Source organism: Podarcis filfolensis (assembly GCF_964270895.1).
Source record: "Podarcis filfolensis genome assembly, chromosome: 1".
NCBI lineage: Eukaryota > Metazoa > Chordata > Lepidosauria > Squamata > Lacertidae > Podarcis > Podarcis filfolensis.
The window spans coordinates 115,251,376-115,276,953 of NC_139604.1; the positions used below are offsets into that span (position 1 = coordinate 115,251,376).

General features: G+C 44.7%; 1 protein-coding gene and 1 long non-coding RNA gene across 5 annotated transcripts in view; both read right to left on the reverse strand.

Moving 5' to 3' along the window:
* Positions 1-25,578, reverse strand: part of LOC310766217 — a 195,960-nt gene that overhangs the window by 116,581 nt on the left and 53,801 nt on the right. The gene's annotated exons all lie outside the window — the stretch shown is intronic.
* On the reverse strand, positions 3,412-25,532 carry DDX24 (DEAD-box helicase 24). 4 transcript variants are annotated; one of them, XM_083612449.1, is made up of 10 exons: positions 25,399-25,532; positions 20,548-21,269; positions 16,448-16,837; positions 15,300-15,453; positions 13,034-13,549; positions 9,193-9,268; positions 8,166-8,354; positions 5,378-5,507; positions 3,651-4,453; positions 3,412-3,500 (listed from the first exon to the last, which is right to left on the reverse strand). In XM_083612449.1, exons 1-9 carry the CDS (start codon positions 25,515-25,517, stop codon positions 4,194-4,196), a joined length of 2,556 nt encoding a protein of 851 aa, XP_083468575.1. In that variant the 5' UTR covers positions 25,518-25,532; the 3' UTR covers positions 3,412-3,500; positions 3,651-4,193. The 4 variants fall into 4 exon arrangements, with proteins under 4 accessions (XP_083468575.1, XP_083468577.1, XP_083468576.1 ...); XM_083612451.1 differs by having other exon boundaries at positions 25,291-25,470; XM_083612450.1 differs by lacking the exon at positions 25,399-25,532 and adding an exon at positions 25,220-25,392.

The window sequence follows — 25,578 nt, forward strand, 5'->3', positions numbered from 1 at the left end:
TTTCCTTTACCCTTTCAGTAATTTCAGTATCTTTATTTATATATTCCTATATTATTTTCTTATATCACTTTGCCACTCTTATTGACATATCCTCTTTAATTACCATCCAACCTATATTCCCCAAAGGAAAAGAGAGATCTTTCAATGGCTTATTCAGAGTTATCCAATCCCATTAGCTTTACCAATAGTCTTTTGTTATCATATATTTAAATTGTGTTAATATGTTAGTATAGCTGTTTCAACAACAAAGAAAGAGAAAGACAGAACGGAGGGCAAAAATCAAAAATAATATTCTCTTTTTACAGTCTAGAAAAGATTGTTCAGTTTCTGTACTCTTCAGCCACTTGTCGGCCTAATCCGTTTCACAGAAAATACGTCAGACTTTCATTGTTTTCTATTACCTCAAGATTTGAATTTATTAGTTCACTTTATGGTCCTAGAAAGGATGTAGATATTTCAGGGAGTTCTCAGTGAATTATATCAAATAGTCTCCAACTTTTCAGAATCTGAAGTTATTCAACATGTCATTTACTTAAAAAGACGTCTTGGTTTAAATGCTAGTCCTGCTTAGGTTGGTGGAATCAGGGTAAATTTTCCTCAGGGCTAAGGGTAGGGAAGATAGTTTATTAGTTATGTTAATTATAATGGGAAGCGAAGGAGAAAGGAAGATATAAGGTAAGAGAAGAAAACAGATACATAGAAATAAGGAAAGAGAAAAGAGAGGGACAAAATAACCAGATAATTTTCTAATTCAAATCAAAATGTAAATATCCTGAATACCATAAAAGAACATAAGAGAACAAGGAGAGAAGGGGAGAAAGTGGAAAGAGGAAAGAAGCCAGGGGTTTATGAGCAGGACATAAATGCAGCCTCTGCGGAAAGTTCCAGAGTTCAAGGGGTCCTAGGGTTCTTTGGACTAAAGTTCAAATAAACATACGTAGAATAAATCCCAGAAGCGTCGATAAATTCCCAGGGTTGGGGGAAGTTAGAGAAAGTTCTTTTTCCGAGTATTTCTTTAATTTCTTTGGGTCGTATTTCCAGCTGTCCTTTTAAGCAGTTCTAAGAAGCTCCGTTTTAAATGGCTCTATGAAGTTTCCTTGCTTGCTCTTTTTTTTTTTTGTCTGCCTCCCCCGAAAAGAGCAGAGCATGTGTCATAACAGTGGAATGTTTCAAGTTCTTTTAATTCCCCACAATAAATCCCGAAACGTTTACTTTGTATTCACTCAGTCACTCAGTCAGGCGAGGGGATACTTCCTTCCTCCACCTTGCGACTTTGTAGCCTGCGCCATTTTAATCCTCTTCCGAGGTGAATTCCTAAATTAAATCATCTAACATCCGACGTTCTCTTAGTGTATTTTCAAATTTTGTAGCATTAAATAAGTCTACTCACACTAAGGGTTCCGTTCTTACAGTTTTGGAGGTCAGTCGCATTCTTCAGTGGGAGTCAGAGGCATCGTAATACAGGGTCGTTGCTCTCCCTTTTGTGCTAGCGGTTTCGCTGCCTCGAGATCTTCCAAGAAAAAAAAACCCCGAAAAAACAGCTGACCGCATCCACACGGCTGGGTATCTCTCCCCCAAGGGTCTCCCCCTTGAGATTTTTGGGGGGCGCAGTGCCTTTGCGGCACCCCCAAGCCCCTGTATTACTCGGAAAACTCCTCCGGAGATTTTCCTCACTCCCTGTCTGTTTGCGACGAAAACCGGAAGCCCAAAATGAACATATCAAGCTGCTTTCAAAGGCAGAGAGGTTTCAAAAAATAAACCCTACCTACATCCAACCTCCGTGCGAGGGCAGTGACTTAAAATCTGAAAGTGCCAATGTTTATTACATCTGGGATTAGGTGTTTGCATTGTACGGCTCTTCACGGAACACCTCCTGGGTACAGCTATATTTGTAACAATGCTAATTGGAAATGTGGCCTAGAAAATAGTAACTCTATCAGTCACTTAACAGTCCCAGGAGCTCCCTTGCTTTTTGTAAGGTTGGTCTGAAAAGCTTCATAGCCTGAAATTGACAAGGAGATACTTGAAACTGTCAAGCAAAACCAAAGATTTGCGCAGCCAATGTGGTGTGCCATCTGTCCTGCCTGTCCAGAACTCCTATGCATTTAAATAAGAGTATGAAAACAAGAAATCCCACTGGAGCAGCCATTTCTGAATTCTTAACAGTGATGGCAGAAGCTTCACTTCACTCAGGGTACAGAACTTGTGGCCCTCCAGATACAGTTAGGACTACAATAGCTGACCTCCAGCTACTGCTGACAAAAGACCCTCAATTTGGGGGATGGACTATTGCTCCAACTTTCTTTCGAAAGTCTTGAGGATCCAGTTCTTCCTCATGGTCATGTGTAACACGGGAATACTGCAGGTCCTTTTTCAGCAACCAGTTGGCATCCACCTGCCTCGAGAAACAATGGAGTGTGCCTCTGGGGGTGAAGTCCAATCCCTGGAGAATCACAGCACCTGCTGTGGCTGCAGAGATCAGTACCTCAGAACTGCAGTCGCCTGTGTTGTTTTTGCTGTGTTAGCAGCACCAAAGTGACCCCTCCGAGGTGCAAGCCTGGGCAGTGCGTATGGAGGTTCTGGGCTGCCCAGAAGACAAGACCCCTCTCTCAGCCTCACTGATGTGGTCCAAAGGAAAGCAGAGCAATATATTTGGCACCAGCTTCACTGCAGGAGTTGCTGGAATGAGGCATACAAGGCGTCATCCAAGCATTGTAGGGACTCAACTCTGGATTTGTGCAGGATTTACTCCTTAGCCTTTTCTTTTCCTGAAGCCATCCCACAAGGCAGTTTTACATGCAAGCTCCTTTTTTCTTGAATGAATTTCATTTAATTATTATTTTATTACTGAATATAGCTTCACAGAGCCTCCAGGGCAGCTGGCTAAGACAAATAATAATAGAAAAATCCCCTGAGTTTGAGAAAGGTATACATCTTTCTTCAGGTTGGAAACAGCTGTAACACAAACAAATTTTGGTAAACTATTCCAAACTTGTGAGTGGTAGAGCATATATGTAACCAAATGACCTTGTAAAGACTGCCAAGCAGGATAGTCGTGCTTATCCTCCTACCCACCTGTTTTTCAGTCAGTAATTTTCCATTGCAAACTAGAAATATACATAACTTACTTGAACTGATTTCCTGCATGAAGTTTCTAAGTTGCTGAGGGCAATGAATTCTGAAATTGTAATTTGCTTTCGAACGCCTCCATAAAGCTACCCTTCCCCCTGATCTTTCTGTAAGCAAGCAAACAAACCCACCTCTCCAGTGGATCAGGGATTTTCCTGAACAGCAAAAAGAGAAAGATGGGCTGTACCTTCTTCTCCCACAACCACTGGATACATTGGAAGGGCCCCTATTGTCTCATTGCCTCTGTTTTATGTGCTTTGTGTGTAATAAAAATGCTAAGAAAAAGTTTTACAAATATTTTAATATAGACTTCAGCTGGGCAAGTTAAGAACAGGAAGGAATTCATTCTCTAATTTACTTTAGGGTACAGTCTATTTAGGGTCACGCTTTAGGGTCACGATGGCCACGTGACCCGAAGTGTCTTCGGACAGCGCTGGCCCCCGGCCTCTTAAGCGAGATGGGCGCGCAACCCCAGAGTCGGTCACGACTGGCGCGTACGGGCAGGGGTACCTTTACCTTACAGTCTATTACCCCCCCCGACATGTTTTAGTTTCTTCTTTCCGCAGAAGAGAAGATTCCCCACAATTTAAAGCATCAAATGCTAATGCAAAATTCGAAGAATTGCAAACATAGGATTTTCTTTAGAAATGCATATGCAATGCCCTGCAACTTAAATGAATAAATGAACTTGATTAAAAGGATACAGAACTGATACACACACATTTATGCTTACCCACTCCTCTGGGCTCACTGCTACCTCTGCTGTTGCTTCCACACAACCCCAATCACGTGCAATGATTTCCACTCACCTGGTTCTTTCAGGTGGCATGTTTTACACAAAACTCAAGACACTGGACATCACCTGCATGTCAGGTAAACTCAGCACCAAGAAGGACCATGTGGGTGGGTGTCTGTACATGCACGTTGACTGACTTGAGAGCAGCAACAGGAGAGGAAGCAGCAATCATTCTAGAACAGGTCTGTGCTTAAAAGGGGTCTGAGCATCCAGTGGCTGAGAAGGGGAGAATTAAGTGTTCCTTATCTTGCACCCCCGAAATGTCCCATCACTTCTTTAACTTCTCTGCATTTTGCTGTGGTTTCTTCTTCATCTTCTTCTTCGCTTTTGCTTTTGACATGGTGTCCAATGCAGACTGAGAATGTTCTTCCGAAATATCGGACAAAAGCAGTTTCCCAGACTGGGTTGGGTATTTGGTCTTCATCAAGCTTTTAAAAACAGACTGAGAGAGCAAGTGTTTCAGATGTTTCTTCATCCCCTTTAGCATCTTCTGTTTTTCACTCTCATTTTGCTCGTCGGGTCGGCCTCCTGTAGACACACACACAGGAAGGGGGGAAACATAAATCCCAGCACAAATAATCAAGAGGGGTTCTAGAAGTTTTGTTACTTAAAGCTGGGGGCTGGTGAAAAGCATAGGGAAATCTACTGATAGATCACTGGACAATTTACAGTACATAGTTAAGGGTTTCTGACTCCCAATAATTAAATGATGGCATGTAAAACAAGATTCAGTGTGAGCCAGTGTGGTGTAGTGGTTAAGAGCGGTAGTTTCGTAATCTGGGGAACCGGGTTCGTGTCTCCACTCCTCCACATGCAGCTGCTGGGTGACCTTGGGCTAGTCACACTTCTTTGAAGTCTCTCAGCCCCACTCACCTCACAGAGTGTTTGTTGTGGGGGAGGAAGGGAAAGGAGAATGTTAGCCGCTTTTAGACTCCTTCGGGTAGTGATAAAGCGGGATATCAAATCCAAACTCTTCTTCTTCATTGTACACCTTTAGGCACCTGGCAAAACCACTCCTCTTTAATCTTGCCTTGGCAAGATGAAACATGAACATCTGCTACACTTGGACTCCAAGTGCATTGATCCTTCAGGAAGCATTAAAATATGAGACTGGCATTACTGAGGTTTGCAGCTTTTTCTTTTTCTGAATGTCTGAACTGGCGCTAAGCTGTGCCCACTCTTGCTGAGTCTGAATGAAGTTTATGCCTTACCTGCTCTCCCTCCCACTGCCCAACTTGTATACAACCTCAAACATTTTCCAAATGCATTTTAGATAAATACAAGAGTCCATAAATAGAGCTCTTTAGATGTGTGAGAGTACCCAGGTTATTGCCTTCATTGCTGCATCCAGGAGATATGCCCCTTATTACACCTTTCTCGGGGTGGTTCCTCCCTCCCAAGCCCAAACACACACACACACACACACACACACACACACAAACTGCTACTTGCCTATTAGTTCATCATCATCTAAATCGAGCTCCAGCGCTTCTGCAGCTTGCTGGAGCCATGAGTTGTGCTGCTTCGCTCGGCTGTTGAAATATTCCACCTTCTCAATCTTTCTTGCCAAGTTCACCCGCTCCTGCAACGAAGCACAGTGAGGTTATGCAGGGACAGGACGTGGACACGCAAAGCAGTACATGGACAAAGGCAATATAAGGGCTAAGTTAGACGTGGCACTGTTTTCACTGGGTGGGTCTTTCACAATTGCTTTTTCTTCAACAAATAGATGGTACAGGTCTGCGGATGTCTCTGGCCATTGTTATTATTACCATTATTAATATTTTAATTACCTGCCCTTCACCTTGTTAGATTGCTTCTCTCATAATAGCAGGGGAGATGAAAAAGCTTCCACAAACTTTGCCTTTGTAAGGAATTCACTAATTCTAATGAACTCATGGGACCCTAGGTTAACCATTACTCCCTAAATTTTGCCATCCCTGTTATCTTCTGGAGATACTTCAAGGTGATGGTTTGTAAAGTAACCCTTGGACCTCAGTCTACAAACATTACTGACTTACAAAGGGGTCAAGCTGACTTGGAATGAGGAGACCACCTGGGTTGGAACTGGCACTCAGCTGCAAAGTTCACTGGGTGATCTTGGGTAAATCATGGGCTAGTTTGTCCAGCTACCTTGTTTTGGAGGACTGCCATTAGGCCAAAATGGAAAGGGGGTCTAAGTACGCTAAACTTGAAGCTCCAGCATGCCTTACATTCGTCTTTTATGGAACATCAGCAGACTCAAATGGGGAAGGACGAAGCCAACAATTCTGAATTAGAAAAGCTTTCCCCACTGACAACAATTAGTTATCTTCGCTCTGTGGATATAAACATATCCTATGTTTTGGTGGTTTAACTGGACTTTTGTTCAACTGCAATTATTAATAAAAAGATTGGAAAATTATTTGTAAGACTACTGCTGTTTCCTCTATTTTGTTACCCAAAACATTTGGGATGGAGCAAGCTACCACCTCAAAACAGACAGAAACAAATAATATAGACCCAGCTTCAAATTACAGTGGTACCTCGGGTTACAGACGCTTCAGGTTACATACGCTTCAAGTTACAGACTCCGCTAACCCAGAAATAGTACCTCGGGTTAAGAACTTTGCTTCAGGATGAGAACAGAAATTGCACGGCGGCGGCACAGTGGCAGCGGGAGGCCCCATTAGCTAAAGTGGTCCTTCAGGTTAAGAACAGTTTCAGGTTAAGAACGGACCTCCGGAACGAATTAAGTACTTAACCCGAGGTACCACTGTACATAGCATTTAAAACAAGCAAAATGACAAAGAAACTGGAGGGGAAATATATTTATTTTTCACTGTTATTTTATTAATTGAATTTATATTCTGCTTATCCTCCTAAAGGATCCTTTTCTACAATGCAAAGCAATGGAAGCGATTATGCTCCACTAAGTTATATTAGAACCACCAGAACAATTCCCAGTCTTTTGGGTGGCGCTGTGGGTAAAACCTCAGCGCCTAGGACTTGCCGATCGCATGGTCGGCGGTTCGAATCCCCGCGGCGGGGTGCGCTCCCATCGTTCAGTCCCAGCGCCTGCCAACCTAGCAGTTCGAAAGCACCTCCGGGTGCAAGTAGATAAATAGGGACCGCTTACCAGCGGGAAGGTAAAGGGCGTTCCGTGTGCTACGCTGGCTCGCCAGATGCAGCTTGTCACGCTGGCCACGTGACCCGGAGGTGTCTGCGGACAGCGCTGGCTCCCGGCCTATAGAGTGAGATGAGCGCACAACCCTAGAGTCTGGCAAGACTGGCCCGTACAGGCAGGGGTACCTTTACCTTTACTTCAACACGTTTTAATTCAACCGTTCTGCTAGATGAATGTTCTAGATGAAAAATGAGATCTGGCAGGGCGCTGCCAACATTAAGAGCTTAGAATGTAGGCACCAAAGAAAGTCCCACGCAAGTCTGCAAATGGGACATGGTGATTTATCTATGCCTATATTCCATATTTAATAAGGGATTAAATTATTAAAGCCGCAGAAGTGACAGCAGGGTGATGAGCAATTTGAAATTCTTAAGCAGCCAAATAAAGGAAAAATTAGTCCTGAAAAACATTCATTACCTGCAATCAACTACTGAAAACTAAGCTCATTAAAAACAGCTTTGATTTTAATGTCTCCACATAACTCCTGCTCTCCTCTTGTCTTTTTCTCTACTAGTGATAACATAATGTTTTCTTTTCTGGTCTTCCAACCCTGGCTGGCAAGATCTAAAGGAGAGATGAGCACTGAAGAAGCTGAACCCTGGCTCTACTCGAGTGGAGCAGCACATATCTGTCATGGATGATTTGGTTTAGATTCCTGCATTGCAGGGGGCTGGACTAGATGACCTGTGGGACCTCTTCCAATTCTACAATTCTATGATTCTATATCCAACTTTATGCCACCTCGCTTTCAACAACTTGTCACATGTGACCAGGACATTAATGCAGGCTAATATGTTGACTGGCAGAGAAGGGATGGATCACTCTGTCTCTCCTCCACCAGCCCACTTGCTAGAAGCGTTTTTTAAAACAAAAAAATTACAGCAAGCTTGGCTCATGAACAGCCATCTCAGTCAAAACCACTGTTCCAGATCTCACTTCCCAACCCAGTTCCAAAATCAGGTGTTAGGAACAGACATCTGTTACGAAGCCTTGAGCAACTGTGAAAAGCGCTGTGGTTGAGAAATAAAATAAAAACCACGAACACACTACTTTCAAAGGAAAGATCTATTTCACCTTGATTGCAGTCATGCATTTTGTTTCGACGGGGAAAAAAGGAAGCTCTTCGTTCTTCCCCAGCGTCTTGTAAATCCTTTTGAAATTCATCATGTCGCTTGGGCCAATCAGAAGCAAGCTCAGGCCCTCATTGGCAGCTCTGGCGGTCCTGCCGCTTCTGTGCACGTAAATCTCAGAGGTGCGAGGAACCTGCAGCAGCGAAAGAGATTAAGCACTTCTGCGGGAACAGGTCTGAAGTACACAAAAAGAGAACAACGCATAACGCTCCCCAGCAGCAAGCAATTTCACACCTACTATGGCACTGTTTCAGTTTATCTCAATGTGCGCTAACTCTTGGGAGATATTGGATTCCACAGTTATGTGCAAGCCCAGAAATGCCAGAGATATCTGACATGACAGGCTGGTTGGCACATGCCATAGTTACAAACAATGCTACTAACCAAAAAAAATCATTTTTGCAGGGCTGAGCAACGGCAGAATAAAGCAGAAAGGAGCAACACTCAAAAGGTCCAAGTGTGTCTGTTCCTACATTCTCTTAAGTTTACCTAACAGACTACTAGTCTTGAGAACCTACATGGGAATATTTTAATGACAGTCCATCTATAGGTAGAAGAATGGAAAACATATAAATTATATTGTTGACATCTGTCTTGGAAGGCAATGGAGGAGTGCGCCTTTGTTATATACAGTGCAACAAACAGACACAACACCTTGGCTTTAAGAATTAAGCAACAGTGTAAATAATAACCTATTCAGTTGCAATTAAGAGCTAAATTTGCACCATGAAGTATAAATGGAAAACTTGATTTTCAATCCACCTTAAATCAATGATTTAAATCAGATTCCCTGCCTCCCTGCTAACTGAAATCATCTTGATTAAAACCAATTCACCATGCCTCTCTTTCTTCTTCTGTGTTACAACCCGAAGACAGGCCACGAAGATCGCTTGTGGTCTTCAATTTACCGCCAGGCATCAATGTATTACAAATTCATGAACAGAGAACAGAAGTACATTTTGTTCTGGTACCTGGTAATGTATGACATGCTGCACGTGAGGAATGTCAAGACCACGAGCGGCAACATCTGTTGTCAAGAGGGCACAGCTGGAATTGCAGAAGTGGAGACAATGGTTGTTTTATTAAGGAAAGGGGGGGGGGAGAGCTCCCTAAAGTGCATTAACACTGAATTCAGTATTACCAGAAGGCCAGAGACAGTAACATAAGCAAAATAGGGCTGTGTCATAAGTACTGCAGAATGAAAAGAAAGGCAAAAGGGACAAAAAAGAAGATAACCTATCTATTTAAGACTGCTTTACTTAGCCTATGAAGGAGGGGTGGAGAAACCTTCAGGGGCTACTGGTTTGTTTCCCGTTACAATTCAGACTGCTAGTTTTCGCCTGCAAGTTTTTGGAGCAAGGTTATCTGAAAGGCTTCTTCCATGTCAGCCTGCACAGGTTTTAAGATTTTTGGGAGAGGCATCTGAAGCACACAGGGCAAATGTTCAGTAGAGAGCCTTCTTGACGGCTGCTCCCAAGCTCTGAAAAAGCCCGGGACACAAATTTTCACAGCCCTCTAGCAGCTACGGTGCAAAGCTGTCAATTTTTCCCTTTTCTTGTGATGAATCCTATTCAGAATAAGGGAATTTCCCTTTAAAAAAAGGGAAACGTTGACAGCTATGCTACGGTGGCTCATCTACCAGAAGCGATATATTTAGCGATAGCTCTGGACACATATACCTGATTCTGACCAAACTAAGCCCCCTGATGCAAATCATGCTCTAGGAGGCTTAGTTTGGTCAGAATCGAGTATAAAGTTCCATAAGGTAAAGGTAAAGAGACCCCTGACCATTAGGTCCAGTCGTGACCGACTCTGGGGTTGCAGCGCTCATCTCGCTTTATTGGCTGAGGGAGCTGGTGTACAGCTTCCGGGTCATGTAGCCAGAATGACTAAGCCGCTTCTGGCGAACCAGAGCAGCACACGGAAACGCCGTTTACCTTCCCGCCGGAGCGGTACCTATTTATCTACTTGCACTTTGAGGTGCTTTCGAACTGCTAGGTTGGCAGGAGCAGGGACCGAACAACAAGAGCTCACCCCGTTGTGGGGATTCGAACCGCCGACCTTCTGATCGGCAAGTCCTAGGCTCTGTGGTTTAACCCACAGCGCCACCCGCATCCCATAAACTTCCATAGTTAATGCTAAATAAACTACTTCTGGTAACTGAGCCACCATAGCAGCTAGAGTTCTGGGCTTTTTAGACTCGTCTACCCATGTACTATCTGAAACCAGATGTGAAATATATTGGCATTATTTTCAGTTCTCCTACCCACACTATGTAAATAAGTGTAATTTGTCTTTTATAAAATTTTACCTGCATTGGGTTTTTTTTTACTTTGTATCTTTTTCATTTCATTGCAATTTATCATTTGATTGCAGGAGTACGTTACTGCTGCTCGCTGCCTTGAGCAGCATTTGCTAAGGAAACCAAACATCCAACCCACATCAGTCGCTCCAACTCACGTTAAGTTTGCTTATTCCCCTGCACAGAATAGCTGTCCTGTACATTAGGAGTCTAGTGGGGGGGGGGAGATGCCTGGCCCAATTCCAGTGGCCCTGAGGGAGGTGCTGCTGCCGCCTGGCTCTATAGTTGTCACCCTAGAGGCAAAAGAAAAGTGGAGTACACACCCTGCGTGTGAAGCCGCAAAACACTGTGTGATGCCGACTTTCATGTGTGAAGTTGAGGCCCGCTAGCTCTCACCCCTTCTCTAGCCAGTCCTCCAGGACAACTAGCCGTTAACCAAAGCTATACAGTGTGTGTGACAACTACACATAGATTCTCGCTTTGTCTGCACTGGTTGGTAGTTTTGTTTGTGGGAGCGATTCAAATGCTCAGGACTGCAATACTTCAAGGGCTGCTTCTCCCCCTGTAAACCATCCCGGACTGTGTTCAGCATCTGAGGCCCTTCTTCGTGTGGGCGGCAACATGAGAACGGGTCTTCTCTGTAGTGGCTCCCCAATTGTGGTATGTTCTTCCAGGGAGGTTTGCCTTCACCTTCACCTGGTGCTATACCAGCTGCACTGGCTCCCGGTGGAGTACAGGATCAGGTTTAAGGAGCTGGTTTTAACCTTTAAAGCCCTATACAGCCTAGGATCCTTGCACCTACGGGACCGCCTCTCCTGATATGTCCCATGGAGGACCTTATGGTCTTCAAACAAAAACAACTTGGAGATCCCGGGCCACAGGGAGGTTAGGCTGGCCTCAACCAGAGCCAGGGCTTTTTTGGCCGTGGCCCCAATCTGTCACAAGAGACTAGGGCCCTGAGGGACTTAACATCTTTCTGCAGGGCCTTCAAGACATAGCTGTTCCACCAGGCCTTTGGCCAAAGCACACTTCTGTAATCCCCATAGAACTCTAGCCCAATGGTTGTCATTAATTTGATTCTGAATTGATTTTAGAATGTATTTCAATTAATTGATTGTGATTTTATGTAAATTGCGCTATTTTTACTGTGGTTAGTCGCTCTGAGCCCAGCTTTGGCTGGGGAGGGCAGGATATAAATAATTTTTTTAATAATAATAATAATAATAATAATAATAATAATAATATTTTAGGCACCAAGAGAAAACGTTTCTGTTCAACCAGGCCTTGGGCTGATTAATATTCTACAGCCTTTTAAATGTGCCTTTGGGAAGGGTGTGTGTGTTACTGTTTCACTGTTTTGTTTTTAATTATTCTGTATTTTATTCTGTGAACCGCGCTGAGATCAAATCAATCAATAAATGTTCCCAATAAAGCCCTAAAGGTCTTTGAAGGTCCACCTCCTATTCTTTATTTAATTCACAGCTTGACGTTCCTCCCTGAAGAGTCCCCAAGGAAGTTAACAGCATCAAGTCAAAGTATCCAGGACACAACAATTAAAATGAAAGTCATGATACCCCATGGTCTAACAATGCCAATCCCCTCCCAAAGGCCTGGACAAATAGAACTGTCTTCGAATTCCTCCCAAGCACAGCTAGGGGGTGGGGACTACACCATTACCTCCAGGAGGGGTTCTGAACGTGGTGGGCCACTACAGAGAAAGCCCTCTTGCGCACTCTCATCCTCCTTGCCACTTGCAACAGCTATACTGCTTTCAGGGTGTCTGCCCTCCACCGCAAATTATGGGTTGCGGCATATGGAGAATATGGCTTCTTCAAGTACCCATTTAAGGCCTTGCACACTAGTTCCAACACCTAGAATTGGGCCCAGTAGCTCCCCAGCACCCAGTGCAGTGCTCTCAAAATTGGAGAGATGTGCCTTTCTCCGGCAGCTCTGCTCTGCCCAGAGCTACTGCATTCCACTGCTGCAGCTTCTGGACCATCTTCAAGGGAAGCCCCATGTGGAATGCATTGCAGCAATCTGCACGGGAGGTTAGCAGAGCATGGGTAACTGAAGCCATGCTATTGGATCCTGTCACACAACTGTGTTCAGTATCAAAGGCCTTGCTCTGTGTCCTACCTCCACTGCAGGTGTAGCTGGTTGGCACTTAAGACAGGGCCTTCTCTACTATGGCCCCCATGCTTCCCACAAAGTTCCCCAGAGAGAATGCCTTCCCAAATTGGTTCCCTCTGTTTTAAGCTTTAGGCGCATTGTTATTACTTTTCCCCTTAAACATTTTGCCCAGCTTTAAATTCTGGTAAGTTTTTCAGCGTTTCCTTGCTAACTGTGCTGCGTCACATTACTCTGCTCTTGTTCTCATTGTGTTTTTGTCAATTCAAGCAATCCACTTTTGAAAAGCGGCATGATCTTAATCGATAAAATAAACCAAAGGGGGGGGGGGGGAGAGAGAGAGAGAGAGAGAGAGAGAGAGAGAGAGAGAGAGAGAGACCGACCTGGGGCGTTCAGCAAACCTCTCCAGGTTTTTCAACCTTTGCTTTTGGTGCATGTTTGCATGAAGAGGCAGGAGGTCGCAGTCCAATATCGTCAGGAGGGCAGTGAGCCGCTTGATGCAATCTATACTATTTGCAAAAACCATGGTTCTGCCTGGGTACTGAAGGAGGAAATAATACAGGTAGTAGTCTTTCTCCTCTGTATCGCAGTGGATCCTGGTCTCGGTGAGGGTCTCCACGGTGGCCTCTTTCCTGGTCAAGTCTATCACTTTGGGCTTGCCCTTGATGCCAACTTTTTCCATCAGCATTTCCAGCTTGGTCTTCTTGTCTATTTTGACAGCTCTCTTCTTGTGGAGAACCCTAGTTGGAGCCTGGTGGATCAAAGTCAGGGTGGCAGAAAAGACAAACGTCTGGCGTTTTGGGTTATATTGCGAGTCGCTCAGCATTTCCAGCAACTGAGAGAGTTCCTCGAAATGCCCCCTCTCCACCATCCGGTCCGCTTCGTCGATCACCAGGCACCTGTCAGACGGACGCGAGAGACAGTTTTAAGAGCGTTTCGTTTTGAGATAAGAGGAGATCCGACACGCTTCAAAAGAGCCCTACCTGCTACAGCGCACACAGAAAAGAACAATGGCCTGCGGTGAGTGAACAGAACCACAAGCCGATTCTTATTCCGTATGCTTGTATAGATACCAAAGTGGGAAACCAAGGTGCAAGGAAACAAAAGTCTGATGGAATTTGCACCAGCAAATTTAAGGACTTTGCTGTTGCAAAGTGACGACCGCTAGGCCTGGTGTATCAATGCATCTCCCAGGACTGGTTTGAGGGCCAGAGCATGATGGCGCCTTCACCCGACGGTAGACTGTGGGTGAAACTGCCACCACTCCTGACCGTAAGGTGCCAGAGCTGATGCAGCTTGTTATTCCCTTAGCACACTGGTGGCAGAGGAGCAGCACCTGGTAGAACAGGTTCCATCAGCGCTGTGGCCAATGGAGGTCATTATTCCCTTGGCATGCCAGGCACTGGCAATGGAGGGACTCCCTCTGTTGCCACTGCTTGGCGCACCAAGGGAGGAATGAGCACTGGTGGAGGAAGAGGAGTGCGGGGGGAGTGCCCCGCCTCCGGCAGGGTGCCATCACAACTGCCCCCTGCCCGTGCTGGGCGCCCCAGCCCCGCAGGCGGCACCCCCCCATCCCCAGGACGTGTGCCATGCCCCAGTGGGTGGCGTGCCCCACCCCCAGGATGCGCCCCACGCCCCTGCGGGTGGCGCGCCCCACTCCAGGACACACGCCAGCCCTGTCCCCTGGTGCCGGAGCATGAAACTCCGCCACTAGGAATGAGCTGTAGTCTGGGCCCAGGAGGAACCAGGGTGAAACTGATGCCACTCCCGCTAACCCGCAAATGAAATCTTAAATGTAGGTTGTGGTTGCCACCATGGAATGTCTAGGCGCCATTTCTTTTCAATGGGATTTGTTATCATCATCATCTTGTTCATTTCTATACCACTTTATATTTTAAAGAACAAATCTCAAAACGGTTTACAGCATATTGAAACATCAAATAAAGCAATCCGGAATACAACAAATTCAGGCTTCAAGGAAAATATTTCAGATCCTTCCCTAAGTGACATTTTGCTTTCCCCAGAGATCTCCAGGTGATCACAGCTGGACCCACGGCAGTCGCAAAATGCACCTGGCGCCTGGCTGATTTCTAATACTGGTCGCCACTTGCCAGTGCCTGGAAATTTGCTTTGAAACGTGGCATGAGCTGGGTGGAGGAGAAAATCTGGTAAGTCAGGCCAATTATGGAAACCGTTTCCATCCTCCACCCACCTCAATTGTTCTATAGTAGCTTCATGGTCTCTGCTGTTCATCTGAATGAGCCACAGTATGTTCAGGCAGGTGCAACAGAGCTAAGCAGTCCAAGTGCAACATCAAGCATGTGTAAGTGTCCCCCGATTCTCAAAGCAGCAACTGTGAACTTCAAGGGAAAACCCTGAAAGATCCTGCAAAGTGTTTACTGCAGAGGTGGCTAACCATGGTGCCCTTGGTGTTGCTGAACTCCAAATCCCATCAGCCCCAGTGAGAACCACCAACGGTCAGGGCTGATGGGAGCTGTAGTCCAAAAACATCTGGAGGGTGATACATTGACTACCTCTGTACTATTGCTTAAGCAGGAAGGTCTTTAGCATTGATGATCTTAAAAATACCCAGATAGTATTTGCTCGTTTGGGAGAAGGAAGACATATTTGAAAAGGGATCTTGAGTACCTGAGTTGCCGCAGGTTTGAAAGATGTGGCTGCTTCTCCTGTATTAGCTCCCACAGGCGCCCCGGGGTTGCGATTACAATCTCGGGCTTCCTTTTCAGAACTCGCTGCTGCTTCTGAGGTGCCATTCCTCCAACAAGAATGGTTGCTTTAATGCCTAAAAGACAGAAGACCAATAGGACATTAAGGTCCCTGGAGCATTGTTGCAGCAGCTATATTTCATAAAATTTTCTGGCATGAAAGTCATGAGATGCTGCACCATGTTTGTAAGAAATCACTGGATTTACCTCCCCTCTTTTTAGGAGCACAAACCTCCACAAAAGTATTTCCCAATGTTTTTTTAAAAAACCAATGAACTACAAAGATGACCTGCGTCTCCAAAACAGCATTTATCCCGTATTCAAGATGGTGTGCGCTCCTCCTAGTAGTGGATCATTTTAAAAATTTAAAAAATCCTTACTGATGCGATGCTGAGCCCCCCCAAAAGTGGAATTCTCAACCTGTATAAATTATGCAAATAACAACCACTCTTATTCTGAATAATTTATCTTGGCTTTCTAGTTGTGTGAGAAAATGAACCGGGCAGGTCATTGAAGCGCCACCACCAATCACTGGATTTCTTACTCAACCACCTCTCTGGGTTCTCAGATGTCCACAGGCCATGCCCAAACACCTTCAAACATAGCCTCACAGCAAGGAAGGTTAGAAAGCTGCATTTCAAAAAAGAAAAGAAAAAACCCAAGGATTTTCTCAGCAAACTGATTGTGCATACCATAGTCTGTGCTTTCCCTACAGAGAAGACAGAAAACTGTAGGAAATTTTCTCTGCAGAGCATGTTTCCATTTTAGGAAGGGAAACTGAAGCAATGTACTTCAGCAGCAAAGTAAGTAATGGAAGACAGACCTTTATATGTATGTTAGATGAAAATAAAACTGATTTTATATATGCTATTGTCTCATCTCTCTTCACTGTATTGTAGAATAACTTCCAGATGCGTCATAGGAAGTGATTCACAAATGAAATAATAACCACAACAATAGCATTGATGGATGGCCATCTGTCATGGGGGCTTTGGTTGAGATTGCTGCATTGCAGAAGGTTGGACCCTTGGAGTCCCTTCCAATTCTATGATTACCAGGAATTGACATTACCTGTGAATCTGTTCACCGCATCAATGTGATGCTTCACTTGGACAGCAAGTTCTCTTGTAGGAGTCAAGACCAAACCCAGAAGAGGATTGTTTTTATGTGCAGCAGTATTAGGTTTTGGGGAACCCAGATCACGTCCTGCACCCTCCAACACCTTCAGGTTTCCTGCTGCCAAAGACTTGTCACCGTTGCCATCGTCATCGCCACTAGCTTCACCTCCATCAGGGCTCAAGCCTCCTATATCCACACTCTCTTCCTGCTTGGGTACCTCATCCTCACCGTCCTCTCCTTCGTCAAGTGGGCTGTCCCTTCCACTTGCCAGTCCTGTTGACTTGCGCCACTGCAGAATGGAATGGATCATTGGAATGGCGAAAGCAAGAGTCTTACCACTTCCTAAACATGGACAAATGAAACGCAGGTTAGAAACCTAGGAACACAAGAGGAGCCTGCTGGATCAGGCCAATGGCCCACCTAGTTGTCATGGGGTTGCCAGGGTACACCTTTGAGGAGCGGGAACAGTCAGAGGGAGATAGAGAGGAAGTGACGGATGGGGAAGAGGGAGAGAGCCAGGAGGCGGGAAGGCTCTCTGATGCTGAAGCAGAGCCCCAGAACCGCACAGGAAGTTCAGGAACAGATGGAGAGCCTGTCCCTGTGCCGTCTGCACAGGAAAGGAGAGGGTTAAAACGCAAGGATCAGAGACGTCCCATGAAACTTCCCTGCCTTTTCTGTTGGAGGAGAAGCCGGAGAAGACCACTCCCCGAATCTGAGCGGGATGATTCGGACGCATGATTGTAATGTGCTGCTTGTACACGTGTAAAATAAAGAACTGTAAATACCTCTCTGAGTGAGCAGAGGGTGCTTATTGTGAAGAGCATACACAAGCCATCACACTAGTCCAGCATCTTGTCACAGCAGCCACCCAGATGCCTGGGGGAAACTGGCAAACCCAGGAGTCCTCTGCCCCCCCATGTGGTTTCCAGCATTGCTGCCTCCAACCATGGAGGCAGTCTAGACAACATGGCTGGTAGTCCTTGGTAGGCTTGCCCTCCATGATGTTGCCTAACCCTCTTTTAAAGCCATCCAAGCTGATGGCCATCATTGCCTCCCACAGAACTAAGCTCCAGAGTTTAACTAGGCACTTTCTTTTACCAGTCCTGAATCTTCCAACATTCAGCTTCATTGGATGAGTTCTAGCGTGAGGAGAAAGGGGGGGAACATTTCTATATCCACTTTCTCCATGCATAATTTTATAAACTTCTACCATGTTGCCTCTCTTTGCCTTTTCCCTAAACTAAAAAGCCCCAAATTCTGCACCTTTTTTTATAGGAAACTTGCTCCATCCCATTTCTTTTTAACACATCTTTATTTTTGTTTTTAAAAAACTCATTTAACAAACCATCCCCATACATCCCCACACCCCAAGAAACACTCCATCCCTATACAGTGTAAATGAGAGTCAAACATTCAACAGGTTGCTCTTTTCCGAATGTTTTCTAAACTGCCTTACGCTAGTGTAGCCAGGTAATTCCATATCAAGTGATTCAACTTTTTTACCTCATGTCATCCAATTTTCTTAATATTTTGTACACTTGTTGAATGATCAAAACTAAGCTTAAATCTAAAATTAAGAAACCAAACCAGCCAGTTTCCCCTGACTAGTCTGGTATTGTCTACTCTTCTTTGACTGCCAGCTCTTTTCCAGGATCTCAGGCAAGGGATTCTTTCACTTCAGCAGCTTCCTGCTCCTTGAAGTTGGTGAGGATTGAACCTCAGAAATTCTGGATGCAAAGGATATGCATTATCCCTCAGCCAGGGCTCCCTCTCTTAATTAAAGCCATGTAAATATATGTAGTTGCCTTATAATGAGTCAAATTGGCGCTTCTTAAAGCAGTCACCTGTCGTTGCTTATCTCACCAAGGCACTTCACAGTGGGTTCCTTTTCAACAGTAGCAATTAATAAATATAAATCATTGTGAAATCTTTTGAACAGATACATATTTTTTAAAACCAATAAATAAGTGCCTGGACTCTTAAAAAGTACTGGTTCCTTTGTAGGCTGCTAGTCTCATCGCAAAGCAAAATGGCTGCTGTGCTTAAAAAATAATTAAAAATTGCAGTGGTTTCTGGCCTGCTTGTTGTTGGGTGTGCAAAGGCTGCTCTGCGGCTTCCACTATCCTAAGGTAACATACAAAGTAGTGTAATGCTACTGACGTGCAACATGTGTACTTGGTTGGATTTTTCATTCTACTCTCTGTCTTTTTGAAAAAGCTCTATAAAAGCAATTGTCTTAATTGACAGCTCTGATCAGCGCTCTCCACACACAGAAATGAAAACTAGGCCAAGGACAAACTGCATTCTACTCAACTCATCTCTTGTGATGCAATTTTCTGTTGCTGCCTTTGACATTTTTACTCCTTCTGTAGGAAATATGGAGCCACTAACCCAGTGGTTTCCCTCATAAGGAGTGGAGGGACTTTTCCCAAGTGAAAACTGGCAAACAGGAGGGCCTCTCTTAATCCCTGCCCCCCACACCAAGTCTCCCTGCGCATATGTCCCTGCCCCCAGGTCTTGTGGTAAAGGTTGTTCACCCAGGCTGGCCTCTGAATTTGGAAGACAGTCCACCTAGGGAAGAGGGAACTGGCAGACATGTCTTCTATCACACCAATGCTCCCCCTCAGTAAGTGTTGAGATAATGTGAATTCAAGGGAAACGAAGTTGGGACCTTCTCAATTCAATAAGCCAGGGGTGGTTAACCTGCAGCCCTCCAGATGTTGCTGAACTACGAATCTTGTAAGTCCCAGACAGCATGGCCAATGGTGGAGGATTATGGGAGTTGTAGTTCAGCAACATCAGCAGAATGGCTCTGTAGCTTAAGCTCTCCAAAAAAATGAACGAATCTCTCCCCACCAAAATGAAACAAAACCGAGAGGGGAGTTGCCCAGAGCTCAAAAGGGGAAGGGGTGCAATCTGTCATGTTGACAGACAGGTCTTGGCTTGAATCACAGATAATCATTTTCTCAGGGCACTCCAATCACAATGTAGAGGTCTCTCACTCTCATAGGGAAGAAAAGTTGCAATCCCTAAGTCTTAGGGGGCATGGGGAGCTCACACACTCCACCAATAAACCTTCTACCACCACCTTATGATTCATTCTGAAATTCAGAAGGCTTCATCCCCTCAGAAGGAGTGGTTATGCCTGCAAACTGCATCCAATTCGGCCAGAACATCAAAAAAGTAATAGACTTTTCCTTTAGTTAAGATTCATCAAATTTTAAAGGCGCCCTTCATGGAAATTTCTCTATCGGTCTACAATTTGGCAGGCTCACTGCATTCCGGAAGAGTATTTGTCTCTCAAAATTTTATCCACTTTGGCCAAAAAGGGGGAAATGTTATAGTCACTGCAGGTTCCCCATTACAGTGAATAAGGAAAACACAGAGCTTTGTTTTAGGCATAGTGGCTTAGAAACCAGAGCACAGATTGAAAAAGAGAGTACAAAGCAACTCGGAACAGATTGGAATATTTAAAAACACACAATCACACAGATACGAGTTGAATCTTAGTGCCCGTGCAGCTGTCTGTGATTTGTTATTGACAATTGGCAGGTTATAAGAATCCATATTTGATGCCTGCCAAATTTGGCTGAGAGATGCCAACAAATCTAATACACTGAAATTGCCATATAAAATTTTACAATCAAAAAGCACGCTTCAAAGTTGAAAATTTGCACTCTTGCTTTTAACTTGTATTTTATTCTGTGAACCGCCTTGAGATCTTACGATGGAGAGTGTTATATAAATTTAATAAATAAAAATAATAAATTAATTGTTGTGGGGAAGAGGGCATTGCTGGTCTTGCCTACAGCAGTAAAATGTCTTGGGCCGGCCCTGTCCTCACCACTGATGTCCTGTTGGCCCTCTTCAATTTCACCAGCCCCTGCACCCAAATATTTTTCACCCACAAAAGAAAAAGCTGAAATTCTCAGCACACTGTACTTTGTGCTCAATTACCAAAATCCATGCTTCTATCATGTGCTTATCGAGGTACAGAATCAACACATCTGGGGCAGTGGAAGCAAAACAACCACCGCAGCAATGAGTTATACCTGTCTCTGCAGCTCCAAGGACGTCCATGCCATCTCGAATCGCAGAAGGCAGAGCCAGGGCCTGAATTGGAGTTGGCGCACTGAACCCTAATTCACTCAGTGCCTGAAGAACAGGCTTAGGAACGAAGAGGCCTTTCCATGCAGACATGTCCACTTCCTGACCTGAAGATAAAGACAGGACTTCTGCCGTCCAGTTTTTAGGCTTTTTAGAAGCTTTAGCTGGTTCAGCAACATCTTGGGGAGGACATGTTTTCTTCTTCAACTCTCTCTTCCTCTTTTTCTTCGCTTTCCTTTTCAGGATTGTGGTGTCTCCTTCCACTCTCTCATCTTGCTCAAAGCTAGGGATGGCCTCTTTATATTCAGCCTCCTTCTCAGTTGTTACCAGTTCCTTCACTTTGGGTTCATCACCACTCCTCATCTCCTGTTCCAGATTTTTCTCCTTCTTCCTCTTCTTTTTGGGAATTGTGCTATGTTCTTCCTCTTCTCCAGGCCTCCTAGTAGATTTTCTCCCCTTGGCATTTTCTTCTCCCGCTTTTGAGGAAGACACCAGTTTATAATCTGTAAGCTCCTCAAAGCATACTAAACCTCCAAGTTGCTCGTCGGCAAAGAGATTTGGGTCAATCTCAATGGGCTTCCATGCCCCTGTCACTTTGATGCCTCTTCGCTTAAGCTTGGATGGAGTCTTAAACTTACTTGAACCTCGCTTGAGCTTCATGACTGACCTTCAAAGAAGAACAAAGGAAAATATTTCAAAAATGGCTATCAGTTAAATTCATTATATAAAGTAAAGGTAAAGGTAAAGGGACCCCTGACCATTAGGTCCAGTCGTGACCGACTCTGGGGTTGCGGCGCTCATCTAGCTTTATTGGCTGAGGGAGCCGGTGTACAGCTTCAGGGTCATGTAGCCAGAATGACTAAGCCGCTTCTGGCGAACCAGAGCAGCACACGGAAACGCCGTTTACCTTCCCGCCGGAGCGGTACCGATTTATCTACTTGCACTTTGAGGTGCTTTCGAACTGCTAGGTTGGCAGGAGCTGGGACCGAGCAATGGGAGCTCACCCCGTCGCAGGAGCTGGGACCGGGAGCTCACCCCGTCGCAGGGATTCGAACCGCTGACCTTCTGATCGGCAAGTCCTAGGCTCTGTGGTTTAACCCACAGCGCCACCTGCGTCCCATTATATAAAGTACATAACATGAAATTGCACAAAAGGAAGAGATGAAAGAAAAAAAGGATACTACTGTGCACTGTTTTAACACTTTATGCAATTATTAAATCTTTTTTTTAAGTGACTCATAATGCAGAAAAAGTAATAAATGGCAGTACATCATGAAATTTGTTGTTTTTAGAATTAATAAACAAAGTCTGTTTTGTGCTGCTATAGCTGCTTGTAAAAAAAAGCCAATCTGGATATTAAAACCATGTCCCAGATTTTCTTAAGCCAGTCAGAATTTGTGTGGTTTTCAAGGATTGAGCTATATATTCCTGCCACTGTCAATAAATTTAATATTAATTGTAAATCTACTTTGCTCTGCCTCTTCTTTGATTTGATGGAAGGGTATATCTTTATAAACTGGACTAAGCAGGTGTATCTGATGAGGCCATTTCAAATCAAAATGTAATTCTCTACAGCTCCCAGCTATGAGCATCTCTCCTTCATGCAATCAGCAGTCTAGTTTCTCTTCCCCTCTTGGGTCCTCCCTAAGTTCATTCAGACCATTCCCACCCTCCTTTCCTAGTCCTTCCCTGCTTCCCACGCCATGCTACCTTCTCCCAAGACCCTGTCTTTCCCTAGACCAGAGTTTCCCAACCTAATGCATTCCAGATGTTTTGGACTACAACTCCAATCATTCCAGACCATGGGTGAGCGGGGATTTGAACCCTGGTCTCCCTAGCCTGACACCCTAACCACTAGTCCAACAGCATTTAGAGGGCACCACATTGGCTAACTAGCAGAGACCTTCTCCTTACAGTCGTCCTTACCAGCCTGCTAAGTCCATTCATATGAAAAGTGACAACAGCTACTAGGACTTTTACTGTTAACATTTATCTTGGGGGCTGGGGGAGTTGAATAATCACTCATGTGAGCAACTCCTACAGAAACATGTCTCAATATGCCCTTCATAGGCTTGTGTTCTCTTCCTGGTTCTTTGAACATTTGGTTCTACATATTTTGTTCTGAACAACAATCCTCTCAGATTTGGTAGTGACTGTATTTTTTTAAAAAAACTTTCAGGCAGCAAGCATGGACAACGCAAGCTATAACTGGCAGTTGTGGCATTGGAATCATTAGACTCAAAAGCTGGTAGAAGATTACATGTACAAAAGGAATACAGTTTTTCCTTCTGAAATTTGCAAAGGGAAGACATGAAATGAAATGGTGCCTTGTACTGTCAGCTGCATATTCCCTTATAAAGGATCCTAAACATACAGCTGGGCATTCACAGAATCATAGAGTTGGAAGGGATCCCGAGGATCATCTAGTCCAACCCCCCGCAGTGCAGGGAATCAGAATCAGAATAATATTTATTTGCATCAGCCACTAGCCATAGCAATAACGTAGAATAAACGTACTGAAGATAGATGTAAAAGCTTAACTATCCAAAATACATTTGCAATGCTGGGATTTTTTGCCCAACGTGGGGCTTGAACCCATGAACCTGAGATTAAGGGTCTCATGCTCTACTGACTGAGCTATCTCAGGCATTTGACCAGTCCCATAATGGTCACAATAAAGTTACAGCAGGAGGTCAAATGCTAATCAACAGGTCTGACACTTAGATGGCCCTTACAGTGGTATCTTGGGTTACAGACGCTTCAGGTTACATATGCTTCAGGTTACACACGCTTCAGGTTACAGACTCTGCTAACCCAGAAATAGTACCTCAGGTTAAGAACTTTGCTTCAGGATGAGAACAGAAATCGTGCCACAGCAGCGCCAGGCCCCATTAGCTAAAGTGGAGCATCAACAGTTTCAGGTTAAGAACGGACCTCCGGAATGAATTAAGTTCTTAACTAGAGGTACCACTGTACTATGAAACAATGACATCAACTTTTAAAAAATGTGATATATTATTTTAATTCTGCCCCTCCTCCACGGGACCCACATTATCATGCATACTACCCATTCCCCATTATTCTCCTTGGAACAGCCCTGTGAAGCAGACCGTGCAAACTGTGTGCAACTAGCCCAACATCACACCATAAGCTTCATGATTGAATGAGGAACTGAACCTGGATCTTTCCAGTCCCAGTGGCTTCTGTAACTGATGGCAGCTTACTCACAGAATCTTGTGTGCCTGTTTGGAAATGCCTGCAGTTACATCTGGTAGCCAAGGGGGTACATTTTTCCATGCGCCTAGGTCCAGCCCCCCCCAAAAAAAATAGGGCTACGGAGCTGAAATACAAGTGTGAGGTTCTACACCTTTATTCAATGCTAGTCATACTCAGAACAGCCCCACTGAAATAAGCTGACTTAAATAACTGACGTCCACTGGTTTCAATGGGTCTACTCAGAGTATGACTCAGCTGGATATCGCTCAGTGGCTTACTTCAAATATCTGAGGATTTAACATGGTTAATTGTCCAACAGGTCGATCCTATTCCTAAACTACAGTTTTTGTGGGATTCAGTATCCAGGTTTAAACATACAGTTGTTAAAACAGGGCTGCAACTTTGGGAAAGTAAGGCAGAAGTACCCACATTAACAGATGTACAATAGGTGGAAATTAAACGGCTGCATCTTTCTCCACCCTATACTGTACATGCAATGATTTATTTGGGGCCGGGGGGGGGGGGGGGAGAAGAGTTGTTCACATCAAATTTGGCTGTCACCTATGCTAAGGTAATGTGATTTTAAAATATATTTTTAAAATGTTTTTATATTATTGTAAACTCCTGTGATATGTATTTATGATACAGCGGTATATTTTTATTTTAATAAGCAAACAAATAAACAACAGAAAATGTTATTTACCCCAACCAATTTGCAGGTGAACATACAAGGAAGAATCAAAAATAGAAATGAACTGTAAGTGTTCGGTTTTCAGATAACGCGAGACTTTTGGATCTCTGCTAATCAGCAACCTCCCAATTGGCCAGTCCACCCAGTAAAAGTGGTACGCAACAACATTAAGTTGCGAGCTTGCATCCAACACGCAGCCTACTGCACGAATTAACAGTTGACCAGGAAGCCATCCTAAATACGTTTTATTCAGAAGTTTAACTGATTCACCGGGGATTTACTTCCAAGTACTGAGGAGACCAATCTCCAAACCACCACAGCGCCATGAAGCTCAGTGGGGTGAACCCCCAGCTGATCGCCCTCCCCCGCCGTTTCTCAACCAATCTTACCGTTACTGTCGCGAGAGAGAGAGAGAGAGAGAGAGAGAGAGAGAGAGAGAGAGAGAGAAGGTATATGCCACTCTAGCTCCTGAGAGGAACAGCGAGGCATTAAACCGGCAATAACAAGCATTTTTAAGGATGCAGCCTTATAAATGGTAATGAAACTACAAGAACAGTAAATAGCAACCTCGATTTTACTTCTTTGGGAGCTGCCCTCCGTCCTTTCCTGCTACCCGCCCCACGCGGTTATCTCCTTCCAAGTTCTTATTATTTATTCTTATTAGCTGAACTTATTAGTCGCTTGTCACCCAAGGTCTCCAAGAGACTTACACTGAAATATCTATATGCATAAATATATTACACCACACAAATCTCTACGGCTGCACAAAAGTAATCCTTGCCTTCCTTCCTCCGCTCGCCTCCGAGGCTACTTCAGCGCGCTTGCCGGGTTTAACGGCCCAGCGAGCGCCGTTTGCACCCGCCGAGAAAAGTCCCTGCGAAGATCCCACCAGACACTGCACAGCGACGCTTCCGGGAAATCCCACCACGTGGGAGCCTCACGGGGGCGGCCATGATGCCGTGACGTCATCCCCCAGCGCCGGGCTTCAGAACTTTTATCAGGCTGCATGCTGGCTGCCTCTCCAGCATTCGGGAAGGCTGCGGTTGCTGCGTTGGGGCGGTCGTGTTTC

Bases quoted from the DNA above. Each gene is read 5' to 3' on its own strand.
- DDX24 (XM_083612449.1), bottom strand. From the start codon at position 25,517: ATGCAGCCTGATAAAAGTTCTGAAGCCCGGCGCTGGGGGATGACGTCA. The intron at 15,454-16,447 runs GTAATGTCAATT...TCTGTCTTTTAG, and splicing joins TGCGGTGAACAGATTCACAG to GCATTAAAGCAACCATTCTT. The intron at 5,508-8,165 runs GTGAAATAGATC...GCTTCGTTGCAG, and splicing joins AATGCATGACTGCAATCAAG to GAGCGGGTGAACTTGGCAAG.